The sequence below is a fragment of the Callorhinus ursinus genome, unplaced genomic scaffold (genome assembly GCF_003265705.2).
Source record: "Callorhinus ursinus isolate GAN/ISIS: 27379988/994484 unplaced genomic scaffold, GSC_fseal_2.0 scaffold12, whole genome shotgun sequence".
NCBI classification, from domain to species: Eukaryota; Metazoa; Chordata; class Mammalia; order Carnivora; family Otariidae; genus Callorhinus; species Callorhinus ursinus.
The window spans coordinates 76,239,720-76,267,688 of record NW_027397074.1 but is presented as its reverse complement, the minus strand read 5'-3'; the positions used below and the strand labels follow the sequence as shown (position 1 = coordinate 76,267,688).

The 27,969-nt window shown below is 37.4% G+C and overlaps 2 protein-coding genes across 7 annotated transcripts in view; one reads left to right on the top strand and one right to left on the bottom strand.

Moving 5' to 3' along the window:
- SVOPL (SVOP like) overlaps positions 1-6,748 on the top strand; it is a 78,719-nt gene extending 71,971 nt beyond the window's left edge. For 3 of the 5 annotated variants that reach the window (XM_073899257.1, XM_073899258.1, XM_025854990.2), the window contains 2 exons: positions 6,071-6,184; positions 6,675-6,748. In XM_073899257.1, coding sequence (XP_073755358.1) covers positions 6,071-6,184; positions 6,675-6,686 — 126 coding nt within the window. In that variant the 3' untranslated portion in view covers positions 6,687-6,748. Of the gene's footprint in view, positions 1-6,070; positions 6,209-6,674 lie in introns of those variants that run through there. The other 2 variants (XM_025854989.2, XM_073899256.1) reach the window with 1 other exon arrangement.
- A 12,405-nt stretch (positions 6,749-19,153) lies between these two features.
- Positions 19,154-27,969, bottom strand: part of TRIM24 (tripartite motif containing 24) — a 120,446-nt gene continuing 111,630 nt past the window's right edge. For both annotated transcript variants that reach the window (XM_025854788.2, XM_073899255.1), the window contains exons 14-19: positions 26,980-27,148; positions 23,978-24,306; positions 22,950-23,082; positions 21,851-21,925; positions 20,883-21,032; positions 19,154-20,088 (exon numbers count right to left, since the gene is read on the bottom strand). In XM_025854788.2, coding sequence (XP_025710573.1) covers positions 19,879-20,088; positions 20,883-21,032; positions 21,851-21,925; positions 22,950-23,082; positions 23,978-24,306; positions 26,980-27,148 — 1,066 coding nt within the window. In that variant the 3' untranslated portion in view covers positions 19,154-19,878. The remainder of the gene's footprint in view (positions 20,089-20,882; positions 21,033-21,850; positions 21,926-22,949; positions 23,083-23,977; positions 24,307-26,979; positions 27,149-27,969) is intronic.

Genomic DNA, 27,969 nt, shown 5'->3' with positions numbered 1-27,969 from the left:
CTCCTCCAGTGCCTGGCATATAGTGGGCATTGAAACATTTTGTGAATTTTTTTTTTTTCCTGGAGAGAAAATGAATTTTTTGTTTTTGTTTAAGTAATCTCTACACCCAATGTGGGGCTTGAACTCCTGATCCCTAGATCAAGAGTCACGTACTCCTTTGAGCCAGCTAGGCACCCCTGAATTTATCTTTTATCTTGATTTTGTATCCAACTATTTTACTGAAATAGCTTGAGTCAGTTTGAGTCCTTGGAAAAGCAGATGCTAACAACTGCACATGCAAGAGATTAGGGTAAATGAGAGAGGGAGCAGGAGTGGGCAGGGGAAGACTCCCAGCCACGGTGCCAGTGACAGCAGTGAGGGTCCCGTTAGCCAGAGTGTTTTACTTTGTTAGTGAACCACTAGGTTTTATCTACCAGTATTTTATTTATAATTTTTGAATCAACACTCACATGTGAGAGGGCAGTTGGATTTTTGTATTTTATTTTTTGTTAGGTTTCACAGTCACTGTCATCCTGGTTTCATAAAAAAAGAAATTGGAAGCTTTTCTTTCCCTGGATCCTTCCTTGGAGATTCAAAAGAACTCATCTGTGAAAGTGAATCCTGGCACTTTTGAGGATGCACTTTTTGGCCACTATGTATTTCTGGTGTTTTGGTTCTCCTGGTTTTTTTTTAATCTTCTCTTGAGTAAATGTCAGGAAACATTTTAATTGAATATTTATGCAAATTTATTAACAAAGAACTCTGGGGACTATTCTCTATGGTTTTTTTTTTCATCTGTGTTAGTGATTATGTCCTCTTTTACATTTTTAATTCCATACATTTATATGCACTATAATTCATAATTTATCAAGTCAATTTGTTTCTGATTTGCAATTTCGGCTTGTTTTTATTTTTTACACTAGTTTCTCAGGTACTTCTTGAGTTGGAAGTATAGTTTGGGGTTTTTCCTTTTTATTAACAACGCTTATTTTTAGATATATGTATTTTTAAAGATCTTATTTGAGAGAGAGAAAGGGATCACAAGCAGGGGGAGGGGCAACGGGAGAGGGAGAAGCAGACTCCCCGCTGAGTGGGGAGCCCACTTTGGGACTCGATCCCAGGACTCTGGGATCATGACTTGAGCCAAAGGGAGATGATTAACTGAGCCACCCAGATGCCCCTAGATATTTTTCCAAATATCAAAATATGCTTGTTATATAATTCCAAATATAGAAATGTGTAACTGCAAAAGTGAAAATTCTCTATCACCAGAACTAACCACTGTATGTCTTAATAGCTTGGGGCATATTCTTCCAGATTGTTTTCTATGCATGTATTTGTCTTTCTGGGTGTGTATGTACCAGTAATATTTGTGTGTATTCTATAGATGCATGTATATATGTAGGTACACATACTTCCATGAATATGTGCATTATCTATCTACATCTATCTGTATTCATGTTATAGTCACCTGTGGAGAAAGATGGAATGCCCCCCATATTCTCATCATTAGGACTGGTGATGTATACACACATCAACAGGATATGAAAAGGTTTTTTCTTTTTTAAATTACATAGTTGAGGTCCCTGGGAGAGCAGGACAGCCCTCTCAAGCACTCCTAATTGACCTCGAGAGGGCAAGGTAAGGAGACTGGCTGGGGTTTTTATTGTGGCTGGGGTGAGGGTTCCCACACTAGGGCAGCGGCTTGTGTGGTTTGGATCTTTTGTTGGCACCCAGGCGCTCTTACCAGTTCAGAGGTTGGGGCAGAAGAGGAGGGAAGGGTGAGGCTTAAGGGCTAGCAGCAGTCATCAGATGGAGTCTGACTCTTCTTTACACTGTTTATGTCTATCTGTGTGAGTATACATGTAGCTAGGCCCATGTATAAACACACACAAACTGTCCATCTACCCACACATACCTACATGTTGCAACTGTCTTCACATTAATAATTTTTTTATGTTAGTAAATGTAGATTGACCTCATTCTTTCAAGTAAGTGCATGGATTTCCATTGCATGGATGTGCCATAATTAGCTGTTATTTGGTGGATGAATTAATCATTTCTGTGTTCTTTCTGCTTTTACAAACAATGGGACAGTGACCATCATGCACACTACACCTTTGTATACGGGCAACTATATCTGCCATTCAATAGCACTGAACTCTTATGTTACAGATACTGTACAAATCAAGGTCCCACATTTTTTGAAGTTACATTCTAATGGAGAATGGATGAGGGACAAGAGACAAATGGTTTACTAATGTTAGTATAATTAATGCTATGTAAACATAGAAAACAGAAAGGAGATAGTGATGGGGTGGTCTGCTAGCTAGTGTGGTTAGGGAGCCCCTCCTCACCCCCTTCCCCCCTGCAGTAGGGCAGAGAGCTGTGGGAATGACTATGGAATATGTCTGAGTGAAAAAGCATGATTCTGTAGAAAAAGTCTGTTGGATAATTAAGTCGAATGTGTATGTATCTTAAATTATGATGGATCTTGTCAAATTTTCTCTAAAAAAAAATATGCACTCCTTGATATAACATATTAACACACTTTTTTTTTAAGATTTATTCATTCATTTTTAGAGGGAGTGAGTAAGCATGAGGGGAGGGGCAGAGGCAGAGGGAGAGGTGGAGAAACCCAAGCAGACTCTGTGCCAAGTGTGGAGCCTGACGTGGGGCACAGAACCCCATGTGGGTCTCAATCCCCCGACCCTGAGATGGTGGACCTGAGCTGAAACCTTAGGGTTGGGCACTTTAACTGACTGCACTCCCAGGCGCCCATATTCTTAAGCAAGCATTGTGTTCTTTCCTTCCTCATCAAAAAGGATGGTAACCTTTTATTTTTTTATCTTTTTCAATATGGTAGACAATAAATTATATCTTAATTTGTGCTTTGTTCATTATTAGTAAAGCTGAACATCTTTCATATGTTTATTATACATTTGTATTATTTTTTTTTGGCAAATTGCTTATTGATGTGATTAGCAACTCTCTTACAGGCCATTAGCCATTATTATACTAGATATTTTTTCAATGTTTGTGGTTTGTCTTTTGATTTTAGTATCAAATTTTTTGGCATCCAAAATTTAAAATTATGTCCTCAATTTACCATTTTCACTTAGTGTTTTATGTCATGCTTACTGGCCTGCATCATTCATGCATCCATCATTTCTAAAAATAAGACACTGCGAGTTCAAAGGCTTTCAGAAAACATTAAATTCTTTGATCATTTCACAAATTGTTTATGCTTAAGGCCTGAGGTAAGAATTCAGCTTTAAAAGCAACAAAACAATGCCTAGCAGGTTGTCCCCAGGCCATTAATCATCCTTTTGTCTGGCTCCTCTCAATCGATTTACCATGCCGCTATTATAATAAGCCCAATTTTCATACTTAGATCTATTTTGTGATGCATTGTTTTACTGATCTATTTTGGCACCAGCATCACACTGCTAATGATTAGAACTTTATTGCCACTTAGGCTAATAACTTCCCTCAGATTCTCTCACCTGCACATGTTTCCAGAAATTCCCTGATTTTTCTTATATGTTCATTCTTCCAAATTAACCTTAGAATCAATTTCCCCAAAATCGACTCAAAAAATCCTATTGGGATTTTTTTTCCTACTGGGATTTTGATTGAGAATCCATTAGAATTACAGATTATTTTGAGAAGTATACTTTCACAGTACATTTTTCTAAGAACTAAATAGACTTAGTCAATTTTACATATTATAATGTTCTTCATATACATCTTATACCTTTCTTGTTTATTCCTACGTATTTTATTTTTGTCCCTATCAGCTCTTTCCCACATATTTAATATTCTGTATTTTCATTTTTCATGAGATTTTGACCCCGGGATTTAGAAGTACATGGAGATGTTGCTGTTATCTGTTATTTCTAGTTTGATACTTTAAAAAAGTCAGAACACGTTCTAGGATTTTAAATATATATATTTTTAAAGATTTAAGTAATCTCTATACTCAGTGTGGGGCTCGAACCTAGAAACCTGAGATCAAGAGTCATATGCTCTACTGACCGAGGTAGCCAGGCAACCCTAGGATTTTAAATCTTTTAAGGTTCATTTTATGCCCCCAGAACCTGGTCTATCTTGGTGAATGTTCCATGGGCAGTAGAGAGGTATGTGTATTCTGCTGTTTGTTGGGTAAGGTGTTCTGTGTCAATTAGACCCTGTTGATGGCATATAAAGTTTTTCTGTGTCCTCAGTTTTCTAACTAGTAGTTCTATCAATTATTGAGAGAGGGGTATTGAAGTCTCCACCTGTATGTGGATTTATCTAGATCTTCTTTCAGTTTTTACTGAATATATTTTGAAGCTTTGTGGGAAACCTTTAGAATTGTCTTGGTGGTGGCTAAACCTTTCTTCACTGTGTAATGTTGCTCTTTGTCCCTGGTCTGGGCTGATTTTTAGAAGTAGAGGATTAACAGATTAATCTTTTTGATACAGGGAATCAAAGAGGGGCCTGGGAATATACGTTGTAATAAAATTCTCAGATGATTTTTATAATCAGGCACTATAGTTCTTTACAAACACTAGAAATTGACTTTGGTTAACTTAGGCAGAAAGGAGCTTATTGGAAGAATATCCAGTAACATCTACTGGATTGCTAGAGTCCTGCTATGAAGCCCAGACTGGTATCTCTGTAGGGAAGCCAAAAAAAAAGGGGGGGGGGGAACAGTTGCTCTCTCTGATCCTAGATAGTAGAGCAGTTATGTAACCTAAATTGAACCCATCAGGTCTCACACCATCTAGGACTTTAAATCTGTTGCAAAGGATAGGGAGGAATAGTTCAGAATTCATGGCTGGTGGTGGCGTGAATTGTGGTTTTAAAGGACAGAAAAGGCAGGATTGGTAGATGTATCTAGACACATGCTTAACTGTGGCATGCTTTGGTCATGGTTCAACTGCCTGGTCTCTTTTGGTTCCTACCTCTTTTCCCTTTTTGAGCCTGGTTTCCCAAATTCCTCTTTGGGGAAACTGTAACTTATTCTGGGAGACAAGAAAGCAGTACCTAATACTTCCTAGGTCAACTACACAATAGTTAGGAAGTTAATATCATGGGTTGCTGGCATGGCAGGTGGAATTATTTACTGTTTTGGAAGGCAGCAGGCCTTATACACAGGATGGGCTCTCAAATTGTGTATCTTAGCGGAACCTAAGAGGTTGAATAGCAGTAGATCATGTGAGGGATCTATATGTGACTTTGGACAAGTAGTCATTTAGCCCTTACTTTAGGCTTATTTGTAACTTTAGGTTGGACTAGACCTGATAATTTCTAGGTCTGTCCAAATTGTAGTATTCTGTGACTGTAGAGAGCCTTGCTGTTCCTTAGTCACTTCATTTAACTATCCTTGTGAGATGAGTCGACAACTACCAAGTGGTTGGCTTTTTGCTAACTGGAGGCAGCCCTGGGTTAACAGATGTAGGAGATGGGAGTGTCTGAACTTGCCAGTAACAGAGCATGGTCTTGGCCAACTGGCAGAAATCCACTCTGAATGTGGAAAAAAATGGACACCAAACAGAAAGTACTGTCACACATGAAGCATCATGAACAGATAAAATTGATTATCTTTTCAGAGACCATTAGATTGCATCTCCAAAAAACAAAACAAAACAAAAACCCCAAAAAACCCCAAACAAACAAAACTTCCTCCTAATCCATCCTGTCAGAACTGAAGGGGGAACAAGTGGATGTTAGGCAGAGGGAATCCTGCATACAATGAGAATTATAAGTTGAGCAAACTAGACTGGTACGAAAGTGTGGAAAACCAGATCTCGTCTCTTCCCCAGATACTGGTTTGCTCTGGAGATACCGAGGAGTGGGTGCAGAGAGGTCTGACCTGGCCAGTACATGTTAATGTCAGTCCTAACTCACAGGGTCACACAAAATGCCTACAATAGCTGGGCCCAAATAAATAATAGACCTAAGATGTCAGGAATGCACTATTTGCAGAATGGCTGCAAAGGACATCCATTCATGTAAGGTGGAGAGAGGATTTCCCCTTTGACATAAAAATCTATTTAGAAGTGACTGGGGCACAATAAATTGAGTCATTCCTTATGACTTGCAGGTTCTTATGAGTGCATCATTCCTGGGGGCCCTGTGTCTTTTCTCATCGGTCTGTGTTGTATGTGCCATTTCTGCATTTACTCTCCCCATTGAGACCAAAGGACGGGCCCTGCAGGTAAGTGATGCAGAAATCTCTTAAGTATTCTCAACTATCATCTTTGGACCAAAGGAAATGAGCTTGGAATATGGAAATTCTTTGAAGCAGACCTGACATCCAGGTGTGTGCTAATGTGTGTGTGGTATTTGCTTTAATGTGGTCCAGTAAAAAAAAAAAAAAAAAAAAAAAGGGTATCCAGTTTGCTTGCATGTAACTTCGAGCAGCACTGAAACTAAAGTAACCAAGTATTCGCTCCAAATCTTTGCTAAATTCTTGAAAGAGGACATTTATAGTGTGATTTTTCTGAATGATGTTTATATCACACTAGAATTAACTCTAAAGCTACCATTGCCGGTCAGGTACACAGGGTAAATGCTAGGGTCTTAATTCCTTACAAGTTTATTAAGAAATCTTCTATTACTAGTTTTGAGTGCCAGACATTGAGGATGAATGGAGAGGCTTTCTTTTTATTAAATGTATTGATCTACTGAATCACTTCTTATTCCAGCAAATTAAATGAAGACCCGTAAACCAATGTCTACCAGAGAAGAAAAATGCATTTTATCTTTACAAAGAGCTGTGGCACATTTTTAAAAACTTGGTTTAATTTCTGTATACTACTTGGTAATTAAGAAACTGATGATGTATTTTTGAAAAATAAGGCACACGAGAATGAGGTGGGTAAACTTTATATTGATGTCCTTCTTCGGAGACTATAGAGAACTTCTATAAAAATATACTTTTAAGATTGGAAAGGTTTCTATGGGAGATGGGTGGGGGAAGGTAGCTTTTCTTTGACATCAAGTCTCTTAAAGTTTCTTAGAGAAAATGCATATATACTTGATATTTTCCCATGAGGTTTGTAGCAAAAGTTGGCCTGAAATTTGGTAGCTAAGGAATGAACTTGGGGTTGTATCATTAAGCCTTTCAAAACAGTCAAATTCACAATTAAAATTCGCATTTATTTAAATTGTGTGCTTATCTATAAAGTATGCCTAAATTAGCATGAATCTTGCATATCATTGCAAAAAAGCTGGGAATAAATGAATTTTTTCCCAGATCCTGTTTGTATCTTAATTTTATTACTTTATGGGAGACTCCCATGATGTGATAAAAAATTAAAAAGTGCAGCAAGCTTTCCTACATCATGCAATGACTTATCTGCCTTTTGTTGAGCAATTGTAGCATGCAGGACATCACACCTGTGCATATCACTCTACCAAATTAGGTATGGTGTAGAAAAAAAAAAAACACCTAAGGCTTTTATGTTGAGATGTAGTCTTTTATTGCTATTTAGGCTTATTGTGGACACCTCTAAAACTGGGGACCCCACGGCTTGTTCCTCTACTCTTCCCATCTGCACTTCGCAGTGGAAAAAGAACTCACTGCAGCCACATATCAAGTATCACTGTATTAGCCAAGTCTATGTATGAGAGGGTTTATACGCCTGCTTCAATAGGGGTGCACATCATTCCTATTTGAACCAGAGGTGCAAATGGCTTAAAGTCAGGAAACCTTCTCTGTAAAGGGCCAGACAGTAACTATTTCATTTTGTGAGCTAAATATCATCTCTGTTACACACCTCCACCACCCTTTCAGCCTTAAAAAAATGTATGGTGATTAACATAATAAAATAAAATTTAAAAAAATGTAAAAAACATCCCTATCTCTTAGACTGTGTAAAAGAGGGCCAGAGGTTAAATTTGGCTAACAGGCCATAGTTTTGTTGAAATAAATTTCTAGGCCCAAGATGGAATAGCTCCTGCTTAGAGTGCTGTATCAGCAAAGTGAAATTTATTTTAGAGAGTGCAAGAGCTGGGGGCAGGGGGAGAGGGAATCTCAAGCAGACTCCGTGCAGAGCCCAATGCAGGACTCGATCTTACCACCTGAGATCATGACCTGAGCCGGAATCAAGAGTCAGACACTTAAAAGACTGAGCCACCCAGGTGCCCTAGCAAACTGAAATAACCTTCATGTCCCTGTAAATGTTCTACTGGGCCAGAGTGTGTTCAGTGTGCCAATCACCAAGCCAATTCTGGCCTCTTATTTTTTATCCTATAAAAGCTTCCTGCCTTCTGCCCAGCTTGTAGTTCTCTGGACTCTCGGGAATGGACATTGCCTGCTCCATAAAATGTCAAATAAGGTTTGTTTGGGTCACCTAAATAATTTTTAACTGGTTTTGGCAACAAGGATGAGCATCTGAAGCACACTGCTAATGGCCCTATGGAACAGTAAGACACACACGCAAGGAGCCTGCTGAATCCTTTGAGTTCACTGTTCCTCTCATCAAAACCAAGGGCCGTGGATAAGTCACTTCTAGGCTTTGTGTGCTGCTCTGATCTAAACGAGCTATGTGCTACAAATATATACAGTTATATACAACTATGTGTGTGTGTATATATATATTTTGTATGTATGTATGTATGTAAAATATAGTTCCCAGAAAGGTACCACATTATAGTGGGAGTCTGCAAGGGGTGGCAGCAGTTAGCAACTCCTAAAGCCTTGAGGTACATCCTTTGCATAAAATGCTGGGAGACTTGGGGAAGTAAGATAAGAAATTTGAACTGTTGTAACCAATGGCACAACAAAATCTAAATGGGCACAAGTTGGACTATTCAAAGCCATTGCTAATTGGAATCTTGGAAGCCAACGATGTGAAGTTGGTGGGCATGGGTTGAGCACTTAAAAGAGCACTTGCCACCTAAATCTAAGACTCCAGTGCAAGGAAACATTGGTTACAGAACAAGATAGACTGACACTAGGTCACTTAGCAACCTCAAGAAAAATTCTGTGCAACAAAATACACGGAAGACATCACAAAATCCCCAAGCCCGCTTGGGGATTAACTTACTCTGAGAAACCCAAAACTTAAATAAGATCAAGTTTCAAAGAATTGAGGTCTTGGAAGCTGTATCTACCGCCAAGAAGTGCACGTAAATAAAAAAAAGGGTTCCCAAATCAATAACCAGGAGGGGATACCTATTTTAATTGGTATGTAGAAGTCTCCAAGATGTTTCAAAATTCTAAAATAGTTTGATTCAGTGCAAAAGGCTAATAAAATTTAAGACAAAAGAGATACCTAAAACAAAACTGTTAAGATGATGGGACACCTTCAACTCCCCTCTATCTTCCTTTACCTGAGTAATCAACAGTCTACTCCTCCATTATCTGAATTGCCTTTCCACCCTGTAGAGACCACAAGACCCAAGCCAATGGTCCTGGAAGTTAGTGACCTTAAAACGGCAACAGCTCCAAGGCCAGAAACCTAAGACAACAGCTGGGTCTCCCCTATTACATCCATCCTAGGGCATCCATCATCAACACACTGGCCCACAAATTGGTGCAATCAACTGGGACACTGGAAAAAATTGTCCTCAAAGATTTTATCACATTTGAATGCCCCCATATTTACTCTGAAAGGAAGGACCTCTAGCCCCCTCCACGAGGCTAGGGTTGATGGAACTCTGATGGATTCTCCTATAAATTACTACCAGTTATTCCCTCAAACTGCCAAGGGGAAACTAAAATTAATGAAAACCCTCACCAAATCTTGAGAGCTATACTCGATTTTAAACTCCACTTAGTGGAGCCTGTAGATGGGATCCTGGTGAAACTGGCAGAAGGTGGTGAAGAGAAATCATTCTTATCAAGGTCAGCTCTTCTGGACCACTGTAATGCCTGGTCAAGAGAAACTGCACATTGTCCTTTCCTTTCCAAATCCAGATTCTTGGGAATTTGGTTTTAGGGAACCCATTGGTTATTGATCCTTTCTCTCCCAGGGATGGCAATTACGTAGTCTCATTTTGTTTCCTGAGACTGTGGCTTTCTGCCTGCTGGGGCTTGTAGGTTGTTCATTCTTGTGTCTGTAGGCAGCTCAACTGTCAGGATGGGTGCCAAAAGATGGCTGCACAGAAATGTGGGTTGTACCCCATTTGTGTCTAGGGGCCTACCAAGTGTTGATTAGGGAATTGCTAAGGTCCTTTTTTCTTTTGGTTATCTTTGGGAGGAGTTATGGATCTTGGCAGGGTAAAATCTTTTGGACTGTTAAATATTGCCAGGATTATTTACTGTTTGTGCTGGCTGAAATTTGGCAAGGTAGTTGCAAGGATTTTTTACAAAAAGTAACTCTGTAGTACCCTAAGGCCAGAAGTTGGCCAAATAGCAAGCAAATATTCAGAGCCTGATAGAACTTTTTAGGTCTTCTCCCTTAAGAATGAAATTTATACAAAGGGGGGGGGGATGCAAAACACAAACAGCTCTAAATCTAGAACACAGGAATCTTTTTTTGATTTGTTAGTTGAAGATCATCCTCCCGATAATAAAAAAGCAAATTGAAGACTGTATGGGTGGGTCAGCCCCTTGGTATCATTCAGGGTGCGACCCAATTCTCTGAGGAATTAAAAATGTCCTTGTCTTACAAATCAAGAACAAAAAAAGGCCACCCCTCCTTTTAACCTCCCCTATTCATCTCAAAAGGCTTGTAGGTATTATAAAAATTCTGGACTTAGGAAACAAAGATTCTTCTTGGAGGAACTTGCATTCTTTTTCTGTGCCTTTGAGATATAAATGTTCTAACCAGTATTTTCTAGGAACCATTAAGGGCCATTTCTTTGGAATGCAAACTTTGGGGAGGCGATTGTTACTTTAAGGCTATTTGGAAATCAGGTAAATGAAAAGTTTTTAAGTCTTCTCCACAAACTCTAGTAAGAAGTTTGAGCCATCTGAGCAGATAAACAACTTATTCTATCTGCCAGAAACAAAATTTGGATCCGGTTATTCTTGACAAACTAGTGAGTTTAGTATATTATTGTATCCATTTTATGGCCAAAATTTTAAAACAAAAGCTATAAGATACCGGTTTGCATCTGTATGTTTATGTTATAGATAGGATTTTTTTCTACCTTCAGATGGTATTGCCAAAATTAATTTGTAAAGAGCTCTATTTAAGTTGCTTAAAGACAAACACATGTTTATATAAATCAAGTATACTCTCAGAAATACAGAAACCAACTCAAATGTTTTTCAAGTTCAAGTGATCTAGGATAATCTTTGGTTTAAAAAATAAAGCTATTTTAAGTTTCTTGGCTTAATTAAAACTGGCAGTTCTTTAGAGTTATCAATATTAATTATAATATAGACAGGACTTTTATTCTTCCTAGGGTTTACTGAAAGTCAAATAAGGTAATGGTTAGCTGTTTAATGTCTCATGAGTAATCTAAAGAACAAATAAAGAGATAGAAAAGTTTATTTGTATAAACATTTCAACAACAATTACGCTTTATGGTAGGTTTCCTTAAAAACTGTTTCCAAAAATTTTTTGTGACCTGAAACCTTAAAGTTATCCTGAGTTAAATTAAATGATGGACATTCACTGAATATCTAGATCATTTACAAGCAAGATAAAATACGGAGACCTTAACTACTGAACATAAGTTTATCCACTTCTGGCTTCCTTTTACAGAGGAAATAAAAATACTTGGGTGTATTAGTAAACATATTTTGTGCCACACTGAAAAATTTCCTATGAGGAATATACTTGAAATTATAAAATTATACATTTGTCAATCCACAAAATACTAGCCAACAGATAGTCCCCAATTGCTTACTGTTAAAGGATTAATGATTCTAAGGGGCTAATAATTCTAAATATACATAAATAAAGGAAACATCTCTGCAATAAATGTAGGATGTGTTTTGGGTAAGAGAAGTTATCAGATATGGAGATGTTTTTATTAAAGGAAAAATAATTTGTCGAAAGGGAAACAATGGATTGTTCCAGAATGAGAGGAAAAAAGGCCTGAATGAATATTAAAAAAGTTGTTGGTTTGTGGAAAAGGCTAAGATTGGAATGGATATATATATATTTTTTTCTTCAAGATTTTATTTACTTGAGAGAGCACAAGCAGAGGGGAGGGGTAGAGGGAGAAGCAGATTTCCTGCTGAGCCAGGGAGCCTGGATCCTGAGCTGAAGGCAGGCACTTAAATAGGGGTGGCTCAGTCAGTTATCAAAGTACACTGGTACAAAATTAGAATTTGTTTTTCTGTTCAAAGGACAGTTTTCTTAGATTATTGATCTGCACTAAAGATAGTGTAAATAAACATTTCTTTGCTTTCTAGGCAGATTAAAGAATTTGTGTCTTACCAAAATACTTGACCATGCTTCATGTTGTCTTTAACAGGTCAAGTATTTAACCCAGTCTTCTCATTATTACAAGAACTAAGGGTTTTAAAAAATAACTATGTAACTTTGTTATTAGCCTTTGAAGTTAACTTGGTAAATGGGTATCTTTGGCAAAATTCCCCCAACTCAAATTCTAAACAAAGTCTTTTTGACTTTGAACTAACGGACATTTTCTAGAGGGTCCCTGGCACATCTCAAAAGATTTTTTCTAATAAGGAGACAGAACAAAAGTTAAGCCTAATTAGGCTTATTTGATGTTAAATTATAGAGGAAACATTGTCAAGTAAGTGATGTTAACCTTCTTAGGCTATATCCATACCCATACAGATATGTTATTAATGTAAATGTTTCAAAAAAATCACATTAAATTCTTAAAAATCTGATCTGTAGTGGTATGTTGAGTCATAATTCTTGTTATCTTAAAATGTTTTATCACAGAAAGAACAATTTCATTATAATGAATAGTCATTAACAATATTGTTGTTTTACTTGTATTTTTGCAAAAGTGAGACTCATGGAAAGGGCCCTACCAAATTCCAAAGTGTTAAACCTTGGGTACATATTTCCCAACTAAGGAAGATTCCATCTGGCATCTGGTCCTATGTAAACACCTGAGATTCAAAATCAAATTGACTAGGAAGAAAAGCAGACATTGAGACAAAGTGTTTCTTCCCAGGACACCACACCATGAACTATTCCTCCATGCCTCCTTCCCTCTCTAGCCATCCTTTATGATTCTTTTGTCCACCTATTGCTTCGCCCTGGCTGGCAAGGAGGATACTATTATATACATATCTCAGGCCATTACAAAGGAGGGTAAACCAACCTACAACCAACTACTGGATCTGCTGGGAGGCGGGTGATTCTGTAGTTCTTTATACTTGTCACAAACTTCTCCCCGATTTCCAGTTGCTCACTTTCTCTGAAACTCACTGGATAAATACTTCTAGGGAAGTAGACAATTAGACGGAATACATAAGCAGGCCACCTGGCTTAAAGAAATATCCCCCTCTATGAGATCATTCCTTGATTTCTAGTTGGTTTGGGACATAGTGAAATAGTGGAATAGAAGCAGAAAAATGTTCACCTTTAGCCCAAAGACTGACCTACAGCCTGCATAGTTTCGATAAGGATCAAATATGTACTGGTTGCTACATTCTTCAAGGGTCTTATGATTGCCTGTACATCTCACCGATAGTTAATATCCAGCTGAATGACTGATAAGCACCACAGGAATCTTGCGGAAGTAGTTTTACAAGTAGAAATTCAAAGACATTTGTGACCTAATAGTGCCTGCACATCCCTTTCCCCTTGAGCACTAGACATATAACCACCAGCAAAAGGACAGCTCTTTCAGCACACAGGTCCTGTCCCTGAGCTATAATAAAAGCACCTTTTTGCACCAAAAAAATCTCAAGAATTCTTCCTTGAGTGTTTGCTTGCCACCACACATCAATAGGAACCTTGACCCTGGAGCACTCTGCAAACCATAGGCATTATTTTGGTAAGAATTAGTGTCTCCCTAATATGCTGTGTTCTCTCCGAAGTTTTAAATGCCTATGAGCAGCCACTGACTAAACAGATCTGTCCACACGTAACAAAAGACAATACAAGAACATTACCAGCCCCAAGAATATAAGCCTGACATCTTTTCTGAATACTACACTGAGACCTCAAGAGCCAGTGGTAACTAAGAGTCACATTATTTTTGATCAAAAATGGGGGCAGAGGGCTACTGAAATAAATTTCAAGGTCCAAGATGGAACTGCTCTACTCAGGGTGTGTGCCCCAACAGCAAACCAAAACTTCATGTCCAGGTCCCTATAAATGTTCCAGTCAGCCAATCCCCAAGTGCCAAGCCAGCTTTGGGCTCTGATACTTACTTGTTCCTTATTCTTCATCCTATGAAAGCTTTTTGCCTTCTACAGCATTTTGCAGTTCCCTGGACCCTTGAGAATGGAGACTGAAACAAACACTTTTTGAAGTAGGCAATCACCTAATTTGTTTTCTTCATTTTTAAAAGTTTACACACCTACCTTGGTATAGCTATTAAAAATTTTAGGCCCAAATATTTCTGATGCAAAGATGTCTTGGCTACACATGGGAGGGTTAGCTAAATAACTCACCCCCAATCATAACTGACAATCCTGATGCTCATGTTAGCAGCAGTTTATAATTAAACCAAAGGATAATAAAACCAAAGGACAGTAGTGATGGACAATCACAGTCAACAATGACAAAGCTGATGCTCAAGCATCTTCTCAAGAATTTCAGGAACTCTCAGTACTTGTGGAAGTATCCAGGCTTAAGGAACTTTACAGTGTTGTCCACCAGTCTAGTACCCAGGCTCCCTGGAAGACACTGAATTAGTCAACAGCAAATTTTATTAATGTGATTTTAATTGAATACTAAATTCAAGAAATCCTTTATAAACTTATGTGTATTGTTTATCCTCCTTAGTAGAGTTAGTCATTAGTAGAAATGGAAGTCAACAAATTTCAAGTCACCCCAAACCTAATAGTTCTATATATAGAAACTTTTTTTTTTTTTAAGAGACTTAAATCAGATGTTTGAAAGAGAGAGACATCAAGAGTTGGGGGAGGGCAGAGGGAGAAGGAGACTTCCTGCTAAGCAGGGAGCCTGACTTGGGGCTTGATCCAGGACCCTGGGATCATGACCTGAGCCGAAGGCAGATGCTTAACCGACCGAGCCACCCAGGTTGCCCCAGATTTAAGTCTCTTTAAAGCATAGTCTACAATGGCAAAAACTCATCCTGTAATATGAATGCTGAAACCTTTATTTTAGACTTTCTGTATTTTGGGCTTTCTTAGCATATACCCTCATCAGTAAATCCCTAAAATCAATTAGATTAGAGAACCAGCATTATTGTTAAACCATGGTGCCTCATTCTTGTCTTGTTGCCATTCTTCCTCTTTCCTCTTAACACCCTGATTTTCTTTGGAGAAATGCCACCTCTCAGGTCCATACAATCCCATTCCAAGGGTGAGAAGTGCTTAACCCTGGTTGATTTATGTATTCTATCCCCTACCCCCAAAACAATAACTTGGCTTTAATCATTAGTAATGAAAAGATTCCAGACTGAATTTTCTAGTGCATTTGTGTTAAGTTTAAAGGCATTAGAGAATATGGATAAAGAATTCACACAAGTATCCTGATACATGGCAGAGGACATTAGACTTTCTTCCACATCTACTTTTGAAGATATGGGAAAGAGAATTTTGCTAAATGTTTAACTTGTAATTTTTAGGTAAGGGCTATTTTTAGGATTCAAAGTAGGACTTAATTATTCTACGTAAAAACTCAAGAATCAAACAGAAGTTTATTCCCAGTCCTATCAAAGTAAGATCTATTTAATATCCAATAGTGAGTTATAAAGATTTGAGAAAGAGAGAGAGAAAGAGGGAGCACGTGTGAGCCATGGGAGAGGCAGAGGGGGAGAAAGAATCCTCAGGCCGACTTCCTGCTAAGCACAGAGCCTGATCCCAGGACTCTGAGATCATGACTTGAGTCAAAATCAAGAGCCAAGAGCCAGTTGCAATCTACTGAGCCACCCAGGTGCCACCTCCAATAGTAGTTTTTATTAAAAACAGTTGTAATTTCTGAGAATCAAAACTTTAGAAAGTTTACAGGTGAAATTAACATCAGTAAACTTTCAAAGTGACCCGTAAAAGTCCCTACTGTCTTCCTCTCCTCTTCCAACATGTTTTAGACAAGGAGAATTTTTCATGACATCTTTGGTTTTCCTACTTTGAGGGGGATGGGAATCAGCGACTAAAGTTATCACCCCCTTCCTTCCTGTTTGTAAAATTATTTTTTGCTTATAAGGCTGGTGAAATGCGTATGTTGGAATTTTTAAGAAAGTTTTCCTATCATTTATAGACTAGTAGCTCATCCCTATTATGTATCACTTTTTTAGAGGAACACACAAAGCTGGTAATGAAGAGAGACTCGAACTAGGTAAGATTCTATTGAATGACATACAGTAATTTTTCCATTAAAATTGCTTGCGGTAAAACATTCACAGTAAAAATCCATCAAAGCTAATTTTTATTAAAAATCAAAGCACCAGTTGCCCCTCCCCACCGCCCCCCCCAAATTAAAAAACAAAGACAAAACAACAGCAAAGACTACTGCCTATGATGTCTTTCACAATAAGCAAATCTTTGTGGGGAAAGTAATCGGGGTCTGACTGGCCAGCATTATTCTCACGAAGGAACATGAGCTACCACCATGTGAATTATGACTTACTAAATTCACACCCAAGATGAAAGGGCAATATATAAAAAAGGATATCAACCATTAATTTACATGAGGTTATAAAATACTTTAGAAAATATGTACATGTTACTTAAAAGGAGGGCTTCCATTAGAAATTAGATGGTTGAACTCATGGTCATGTCTACAATAACCAATCAGATCACTCAATTTCTCTCATTCATAACATAAGCACATTTTCTATTTACACCTAAAAACCTTTTGCTCACATGTAGCAACTTTAAGGGATTCACATTAATTTATGGATCAGGCCTCAGCAAAAGGAGGAGTTCTCCTTTCATTGACTAGCCTGTCCATGGAACCCAAATTTAAAAGTTTAAGCGCCATAACAACATAGGAATTTGAAATGCAAATTCATAAATGGAGCAATCAACTGTATACTCACCCTTCCGATTGTGGAGTGAATCTTTGTGAAAGTATTCCTAAGTTATATTGCATTTATACTACAGTGTAGGGGTAAAACAGGAAGCCTGGTTTTTAGCGTGACAAAGCAAGTAAAACTGCCAAGGGAAGGGAATAGGACATTTTCCTTTCAGCACATCCAACTTCTCACCCCTCCATTCAGAAAAGATAAGCAAGGCCTGTTAATTGAAAGGAGAAAATAATTGCATTGCCAGATGCTCATATACAAATTTATTCTGAATATATTATTGCCTTATGCCAGAAAGATCAGATGCTTGATCCATGGGAAAGCATGGGAAGGCTTTTGATGAGCTGGAATTAGGTAAATCCTAGCTCCCACATGGTCTGTTCAATTCACAAGCCCTGGCCAAAGGTGTCGTCATGTGATCACGTTTAGCATTACAGGGTCTTGCATCTATGACACTGGGCTGTGGTTCCAAATCCAGAAGGAAATCTGGAGTTTTTGATCAGAGGTAAACACTGGAGTGTTTTAATTAAGTTTAGGTCAAAGTTGCCTGAGTCACACTGAACTTTTGGGAAGATGCTCTCTAAACGCGCATGGGGAATAGTCAGGCTCACCTCAAACCTTACCTCTATTCGAATTTAAGAACTACTTAGCTGGGAATCCACCCAGGCACACAGGTGCTTAAGATTAAAGACTTAATCTTAAAGACCATTACAAAAAGGCTGTTTGGAGAGAAAAACACCTAGTTTTAATGTAATTTGTATTATGTATGATTGTAGGAAAGATGGTTCTTAACTACCTTTCAATCAGCAAAAAAATGGTAAAGGTGAAATACTGTTTTTAAAAGATTATTATGACTAAATTTAACAGTGAATGTTTGGGCACGATAGTAGAAATTCTGGCTCAGATGCATTTAAGAAATTATATATTTTTCTCCCTTTAGGTGCTATTTCCCTTTGTGATCCTCCTCAGAATTTATCTGTGTTGCCGTTTTAACTCAGCAGACAAGTATGGAAGAACAAATGGCCAGAAGAACAGTATTCTGAGATACCAACAATAAACTTACTAGCTAAACCTCCACAGTTGCTGTGCTAAAAAATGCTAGAGGAAAAAAAAAAGACAAATGGTATATGCACTGTTATCAAAATTTGTTCAGCCTTTGGAGAATAAATGTCAAATGCATATTCACAAATTAATACAACAACTGTTCTGAAACACATGTTTGGAAAAGTGATTAAGACTCTTTATTAATGAGTAACTGACATACTATGGACAAGACCTAAGTCTACAATGAGAAGCTATTGTTCCTAAATTTTCTCATATTTTATCTTTAGCAATATGTGAAAACCCAATGAATTAGCTCCAGGATATTTTCAAATTGTCCATTTTAAGAAGTAATGCCTCATGGAAAAAATCAAATCCTCTAGGTGTAATTCCTGGGAGGTGATACCATCCAAAGAAGATTAAGGTTCTTTCACCTCAGCCTTATTTTTATTCTATCAGCCTAAAGAGAAAAATTTCCTCATTCAATTAATGTTTTATAATGGTTATTTTGAAAAACTTCATGTGTAACTATTTTGTCAAATGTTAGATCAGCAAATGGCACAATGTTTTTCTTCTATCTTAATTTAGTTTCCTTCTTTGACACTGAACAAACAAAAGGAATAAATGAATGTCAGTTTAACTAGCGAGGTCTGGTTCATTAACACTATGCTTACTCTCAGAAGACTGGTCTTTTGTACCTCTATTAGGAGAATGAAAATGAAATTCAGAATCAAGTCAGATAAAAGATTCAATTTCAGGTTCTGACTTTTAAAATCAGGCAACAGGAGCTTCAGAAAAAATTAAATTTTCATTGTAATTCCCTCCAACTGCCTGATCCCAAATTCCACAACACATTTTTATTCCAAATTATAAAGAAAGATGAAAACCACAAAACTAGACCCTTACAGGGGAACTTATATTTAATGCCCAATATGTTGAAGAATCCTCACATCAAACATGGTGCACACTGCTGTATTTCATGTTGCGGGAAGTTCCACTAACGGCCATACTGCAAACAATGAGTCTTATTATAAAAGGATCACCTGCACAGTTAAGAAGCAAACAAACCACACAGAGACACACAGCACACCAAACATGTGTACACTTACTTCCTCAGTGGAAGAAGTTATATTTAGAAATGTATGAAAAATGGCTTTGAACACCTGCTATACCAAACACCTCTACAGACAAGGAGAAAACAAAACAAAAATCAAACATTTGTTTTCCTGCTTTTTCTTTAATACAGTTGCCATCTTACATGATATACTGTTAGGTGCCTTCTTAATAGCATCTAATCTACTTTTTTGTTGCACCAGTCAGCATTCTAGGATAGAACTCTTATTACCACTCATGTTCACGGAGTACTGTTCTTAAGTACCGTACACCTAAACTCATGGTTGGGCCATAATTAATGGGTAGTGGTATTTTCTAAAAATGGATTAATGCACACATCCAAACCACGTCAAATTTTCAACTTAAGAGTTCATACACACTCTATGTCCTTTCTATAGTTGCTATCATTCCAAATTGTAGTTTTGAAATCCAAGAAGTGGGAAGAATGTCTTTTTGTTGTTGATGCTTCTTCCTTCCTTTCTCCTTCCTCCCTCCCTTCTCCCTCCCTTTTACTCCTTTCCTTACTTCCCTTCTCTTTCTTAATAAGAAGATTAAAAGAAATGGTTTATTAAGGAAATCAAAATCTAGTAAACATCAAAAACTTACAGATCAGAGTGGTCACAAACTTTTTGTAATGATGTTAAAATTACCGACAAAATGTTTTTTAAAAACAAAAATGAAAAATCTAAAAACCAGCACACGCCATGCTTATTTAAGCAACTGGCGTTCCTCTATGCTTTTGAGGCGTTTCTTCCGGGGCTGTACAAAGTCATCATCTGAGTCATCACTAAATTTATTATCTTCTGATTCATTCCTGAATTCTAGTTTAGGAAACCTTTTTTCTGGATAAAGGTTCTTTAGGAGTTCTTCAAAATAGCTTTCAAGTTTTATACCAGCATTGGCTACTTCTGAATCAGGCTGTTGGATAAAAATGAAAATATGAATTAAAAAACAAACACCAATATTTTAGACAGTCAACAGTCAATAAAAAAAGTAAATTTCTCACATTTTGTTCTCTTTTAACTCAAGTTTTGGGAAAATGTTTATGCACCATCACTGATACGAAGTAAATAATAGTCTGGGGCTAGACAAAGTCTAGAGAAGGTCAGATAAGTAAATAAAAGGCTTGGAATCATCTGGATTATTCTATAAGTTATTGATAGCCATATGACTGTATTACTAAATTGAGATTATTGAAGAGATGCCATTATCACAGAATCATGGAACAGGTGTTTTTTAAAGCAAATTAAATAAAATGTGGATCTCTGGAACAAGTAACCAATACACAGAACAAACCATCAACAAAAGGCTGTAAGTCGACAGATGTTTAGATAAACTGACAGATCAAAAATTGAGAAAATTTAAACACCAGAGCAATTTAGATCACATCCTTAATATTTCAAGATCAACATCAAGAAGACTTTAGTCTGGAAGTGCCATATTTTAAGAAATAAAGGTAGGAATGACAAAGGATGCTTTTAGGTAAAATTATTTTCTACAATTGTTTTCAAGTTGTCAGCTGTAATTTGCACTTCCACTTACCATATAATAAACCTTTGATTAGGAATGTGGATACAGTCTTTCTAATTACCTTTCATTCCCTGACAAACGTGAACTTCTAGAAATTTATGCTATCATAGATCTTCATCTCTTTTGTTGATAAACTGGTTTAATATTATTTTCCCATTGCTGTTTTTTCTTTTTCCTCTTACCTCATTGAATTCAGCACAGTTTTGAAAGATCAATCTAAAATCAGCTACAAAATCTTCAGGCTTTGTGTACATGGAATAATCTTCTTGTAGTCTCTTCTTGATAGTTGACAAGTCCATTGGATTTTTTATTATTCTGTAATAATCAGGCACCTTTCAAAATAAATGAGATGTTATAATAAAAATGACTAAATTCTACCCATCCTAAATAAATTCTACAAGCGGGAGAATAAAATTCAGATTGTTCTCATTGCTTTTCTGTGTACTAATTTGTCATTAATAAAGAAACCTATACAGCGAACCTGTGGTGTACACACACACAGACACACACACACACACACACACACACACACACACACACACACCCCTTCCTCTATTGTTACAAGTTTACTTAGTACTTTAAGTCTGGATCTATACAAATCAAAATATGTCAAAGAATTTCAGGAGTCTTTATCTCAAATTATAAGTTTTTTCCCAATACCTTAGGATATATGCCTAAGCCTCTTGAAAGAGAAACAATTAATAGAAATCATTCCAGAGAATTGTAGGTAAAATACGTGAGATGAGAAGAATATATGAAAAATGAATACAAGTTTGGGGCCAATTTGTGAACATCAAAGTGTATTCAAGATCAAAGTATTCCATTTGTGTTAAGAAAGCTTTAAGATTTGGTTTAGATATAGGAAACTGACTACTAAAGAATGGTAGAGAAACTACGTTCTCACAAATCAAGTTTAAAAAAACCATCCTACTGTGTGGGGTGCCTGGGTGGCTGAGCGGGTTGAGTGTCCAACTCTTGATTTTGGCTCAGGTCATGATCTCAGGGTCATGAGACTGAGCCCTGCACTAGGCATGAAGTCTGCTTAAAGATTCTCTCCACCTCCCCCCCAACTTGTGCGTGCTCTAAAAGACAACAATAACAAAAAATCATCCTACTATGTAAAAATGCACAAAATAATGTTAATACTTACAGTTAGAGGAACTGGATCTTGAAAAGCCAGGCTCATTTCATGGCAGTAAAGAAATAAAAGTAGGCGTTCACACTTCTAGGCAAAAAAAAAAAAAATAAAATAATGAAGTCACAGCTTATTTTTAATACCAATGTTATGGGTCTCAAAATACAACAAGAATTAAAACCAGATGAATACCAGAAAAGTATCAATACTTAGAGTTCTGATCTCTTTGGTCATTTACTGAACTATACTATTTAACGGTTTGGGGTATATGTGATATATGAGAGCAGTTTTTATAGGAACAAAAAGCAGTACCATGAGAAACCTATCTGAAGGTCTTTAAAAACAAATTTCCACTTATCTCTCTAATTTATATATTGATTATTAATAGTCAATAAAGAAGAGTATATGTATGTTAAGAGATCCACAGAGGGACCCCTTTCTATGGTGTGTCCAGTCCAAAGGTGCCTCTGGGAATGCACATGGTGCTGTCCACACACTTGGCTACCTCTCTGCTGAGGGTTAATCCCAGTAAATATGGGGTAGCACTGGCAGTGTATGTTTGGGGCCCATACTGAGTGTTTTACTTAATAATTTAGCTAAGAACTTCTTTACTACTAAAGAAGTGTTGACGTAGTAGCTCTGTCAATTAGAGTTAACTATATTAGCTGGCTTTGAGGTATAAACCCAGTACCATCTGGTAAAAGAATGGAATTATTTCCAGGAAGAATAAACAGAAAAGCCCATCTCTTTGGTGCCAATTCTCAATAAATTAGGAAGAAAACTTATTTACAGAAGAAAACAAATTTACTAAAGGTAGACTCAAATTCTAGACCACATAGAGGATACATGTTTTACCTTGTTCAAGTACAGTCTTTTAAGCTTCTAGAAAATGTATGGACAGTACTGTAATTTTTTTTTTAACCAGAAAAAGTTACAAGTTATCTTATTTAAGATTCCTATACTCTTAGGGAAAAACTAAAGGAAAAAGAGATCAGTATAAAATGTGATTGAATATACACTTCTTTGATGAAAGGCACACTGGCATTATAATAATCCCCATCTAACCAAAGAAAGTGTTTAACAGTCTAGGTTAGAAATTTTCAAAAAAACTTACCCTTTTATCTATTGGTGTTAACTTAACAAGGCCTTCAGTTTTCTTTTTTTCTGAGTTGTGACTGGGAGCATCACAATCATATTCAACTTCTGGTTTAGATAAGTCTCTGCAGAAAGTGCAAATCCATTCTCCACTGTTGGGGGATAAAGTATTTCTGAATTCCTAATGCATCATTTCTTTCTTCACCATCTCCCTTTCCTACCTCCTCCACACCATCTATGATACAGATTTGTTTGTTTGACATGAATTTTAATCACTGCGGATTTATTGCATGCATAACTACTATGTACACAGCACCATTCCGGGAGAGCTTAACAGCAGCAATACAGTGCAAGGGTCAAAGTGGTAAATGTTAGTCTAGTCAAAGAGGCATGAAGCACATATGCAAAATAAACACATAACACAAATAAACACACGTTAACTTATGGCTGATGTGAGGCAAAACTGGCATTGTCCCTGAAATGATTCACGAAAAAGAAATGCTCTTGGTACTATTCTTGCAACTTCAAATGTGAAATTAAATTTTAAAAAGTATAGCTTTTGAAGAAATAAAGAGATCAACGCAGTGGCTGCTGTTCATCATCAGCATCAGCATCATCATCAGCATCATCATCACCATCAGCAGCAGCAGCAGCATCATCATCAGCATCAGCAGCATCTCAGGGTTGGTTTGAAAATGTACTTGAGATATTTGTAAATGATATAGCTCGATGCTTGGCAAATACGATGGAATAATAGTGGCAATTATTATGCATAAGGATCACTGCTCTTTAGGGTAACAATTTGTAGTAATTTGAAGGACTGGCTGTTTTTTTTTTTCCTGCCCTCTTTAACAGACTAGGTTTTTGAGAGATGCACAGGGAATGGGAAGCAGAATATTAAAAACCCTATGTTGAAGGTTTTGGAGTATGCATTTGTGCGAAGTGGACTTTTACTTAGGTTTCTAAGGTTTTATATTACATTGCAATGATCAGTGATTGTTATTTATAGTGCAAGAAAGTGGGAAAGGGAAGCAAGTACCATCTTACCTTGGAAAATTTGCCAAAGTGGGCACATGACAAGAAAGATGAAATACTTTGGGACACTTCTCACAGCACAGGAGTTCTCCTCCATTCTGACAAACCGCGCACCAGTCCTCGTTGGGGTCATCCTCTTTCCTGGTCTCTCCAACATGAAGGGGTGACTTCTGGGTGGCATCTAGCCAGTCAGACTTTCCATTTGAGGAACTTTCCTGGTGAAGTCCAGGTTGATCTCCTGTGCTATCAGGGGCGTCTGACCTTAGCACAGACTCCTCAGAGGCAGAGCTCTGACTGCTATTTAAGAGCAGGGAGGTGAGTATGCTTCTTGGATAGTTGGTCTGCAATGGAAAGAAGTTAAAGAGTACGTGTTATTTCTCACAATCAACATTCTTTATTTGTACTACTGCAATTTTGGACTGTAGACTCCTCTCTCATAGGCACCTGGTTACTTCAAAAGAGTCTGTGAATATGCATGAGAACAGAACAGGTTTACTGCTAACTGTTGTAAGAGTCCTCAGTGGTAAAGAAGACATGAATCTCTACTAAAAACTATCCTCAAAATACACAATCAGCAGAAAGGAAGTGTAGATAATATAAGAAACCTCTTTTTATTTGCTAACAGCTACAGAAATGGGAGAATAGGTGGGTAGTAGAGTCAACCATATGAATTGTAAATACATTGAGCTCTGGGGTCAAATTATACTCAGACACAAACTATGCCTATTGTTGAATTTTCATCATTCATAGAAAAGTATAGTGCTTTAAATCCTAGAATTTCACTTCTGCAGGAGTCATTAATAACTTTAAGATGAATCTAAATGTTATGTTGAGGCCGAGGATAGAAAAAATTTTAGATCAATAACAAAATCTGTTAACTCCTTTAAACTTCAAAAAAATTTTCGAAGTAATAAATGTAGATTTGGTTAAAATCATGATTATATAATCTCATTTCAAATTATTTCGCTTTTTCTTTTGCTATTCATTTTTAAATGAAACACTTATACTGTAATTTCTTAGGTTTTCAATTTTATTTATTTTTAAAATTTTATTTATTTATTATTTATTTGACAGAGAGAGACATAGGGAGAGCAAGAACACAAGCAGGGGGAGTGGGAGAGGGAGAAGCAGGCTTCCTGCGAGGCAGGGAGCCCGATGTGGGACTCGATCCCAGGACCCTGGGATCATGACCTGAGCCGAAGGCAGACGCTTAACGACTGAGCCACCCAGGCGCCCTATTTATTTTTTAAAAATTTTACTTATCTATGTGAGACACAGAGAGCACAAGTGGGGAGGAGGATCAGAGAAAGAGGGAGAAGCAGACTGAGCAGGGAGCCTCATGTGGGGCTTGATCCCAAGGACCCCCGAGATCATGACCTGAGCCAAAGGCAGATGCTTAACCGACTAAGCCACTGAGGTGCCCCCGATTTTCAACTTCAAGCATATTTTCAGTTTTTAAATATATGTAAACATATATCTTAGTATGGAAGATTAGATTTTTCCTTCCTGCCTCTCCATCCCCTCCTTACACACACACACCATTCATGCCACCCTCTTAATGCTTTATTAAACACTTATTTATTTTTTTAAGTTGTTAGGTACTGGTATAACTTTATGGCCAACATTTATTCCAAGTCAGTACCACTGCTGCACTGCTTAAGTATCCTGAAAAATCAATTTTTGGTTAAATGCGTGTTCAGGTTATATCTTGATTATGTCTAGTTTTTAGTCAAATTTGTGTAATAGAGGTGTTTGTTTATATAATTAGGACTCTAAATATTGCTCATTACATAACCACACAATATACCATGACTACACTTCCTTTTTTGTCTTCTTGTTTTTACTATGATTCAATTGTTCCTTCCTCCCTCCCTTCCTTTCATTTGCTTACTTCTCTAGTTCCCTATCTCTAAGGCATTCTCACAACCTCCAGTAGGGTGATAAGATGCCTCTCAATACTGCTAAACATCTTTTTGCGCTTACATATATCTCTGTGGAGTCTTCCGTCCTCTGCTACATGGTGTACTAGAGAAGTTGTTGTACTGGGAACTACTCTTTTCTGTGTTAGATCCCATTTCTGGGATCTTATGCCTTCTTCTTTCTTGGTTCACTCCATTTTTGATAAAGCATATTCTCAAATATCTGAGAATGAGTGCATGAGAATTAAAATTTCTGAGACCCTGCATGCATGTCTAAAAATGCTTAATCTTTACACATGACTGATAATTTGCCTGGGTACAGAATTCTGGCTATGAAATATTTTTCCCTCACTATTTTGATACTTCCCTACTATCTTTCAGTGTCCATTTTGAGGACCTGGTGCTATTATGATGTCTGATCCTTTGTATAAGGTGTTTTTTTCCACTGGAATCTTTTAGAATCCTGGTATCCTGAAACTGATGACAATATAACTTGAGCCCTTTTTTCATTTAATGTTCTGGTACTTGGTGGGTCCCTTCAACTCAAATGATCATGCTTTTAGCTACAGTAAATTTCCTTGTATTATTTTGTGGGCAATTATCTTCCATGTGTTTTACTCAAATGCCCAACCTCCTTGTTTGAGCCTCTGATTTTTCAAACTCTTCTCCCTGTTTTCTTTTTTTAAAAATTTTATCTATTTATTTGACAGAGAGAGAGAGAGAGAGAGAGAGAGAGAGAGAGACAGAGAGAGAGATCACAAGTAGGCAGACAGGCAGGCAGAGGGAGAGGGAGAAGCAGGCTCCCTGCCAAGCAGGGAGCCTGATGCGGGGCTTGATCCCAGGACACTGGGATCACGACCTGAGCTGAAGGCAGATGCTTAACCTACTGAGCCACCCAGGTGCCCCTTCTCCCTGTTTTCCATCCATTTTTTTCTTTTAATTTACTGAGAGATTTCCTCAAATTTTTCAACCTTGAAGTTGTCTATTTCCCAGTTTTCAAATATAACAAACATATAACCTCCTATCTGCTATTTAAAAGTTTCTTTCATCCTATCCCCCAAATAGCCATAGTATCCCCCAAATTAATAAAATTACATTTTGAGGCCTAGATTCTTCATCTGATTCTTGTTTCACTATAACAACAGGAAAATCATAATTTTCAGGTGGTCCACTGTTTTCCTGTTTTATTCGGATTGGCTCCAACATGACCACTGGGACTTTGTGTGTAGAATCAGCTCCTGCTGGCTTGCTGGAAGAGCCAGAGCTATAAGAAAGAAAGGAAAAAAAAAATATCAAAGAATGCTACTTTAAGTATCTTAAGACAAAGTGTAACAACAGTTTTTAGGAATAATGCTGTAACTTCACACCAATGGTCACTATGTTCCATTATCAATAAATGATACATAACTGAAATGCAACTGCTACACTGCAAAACAGCTTCATGTATAAAAAATGTTTTACATATTAGCCTATCTAAATAGTTACACTTCTGGAAAGACATTTAAATACATTTAAATAAAACCTGAATTAAAAGAAAATTGACTTTAATATTCTGAGGCTCTACAACTGGGCAGCCAGATTCAGGATCTTAGAGCTAGCATCATCTTCTTAGGCTTTCCCATTTCCTTCTCTAGTCAGTGACAAAGAGACTCTGCGCTCACATTAACGATTTATTGTCCCAAAGTGTGGAGACAATTAACTAGAGACCTAAGTTATTGGTGTTCTGATATTTAAAAGTGTAGTGGGACAAAAACCTTTTACAGATAGCCACTATGTTCTCATAGGATTAAAGGCAACCTTTTTCTCTTCAGAGAATGCTTTTTTTTTTTTTTAAATTTTATTATGTTATGTCAGTCACCATACAACACATCATTAGTTTTTGATGTGGTGATCCACGATCCATTGTTTTCGTATAACACCCAGTGCTCCATGCAGTATGTGCCCTCAATACCCATCACCAGGCTAACCCATCCCCCCCCCTTCAAAACCCTGTTTGTTTCTCAGAGTCCATAGTCTCTCATGGTTCACCTCTCCCTCCGATTCCCCCCCTTCATTTTTCCCTTCCTTCTCCTAATGTCCTACATG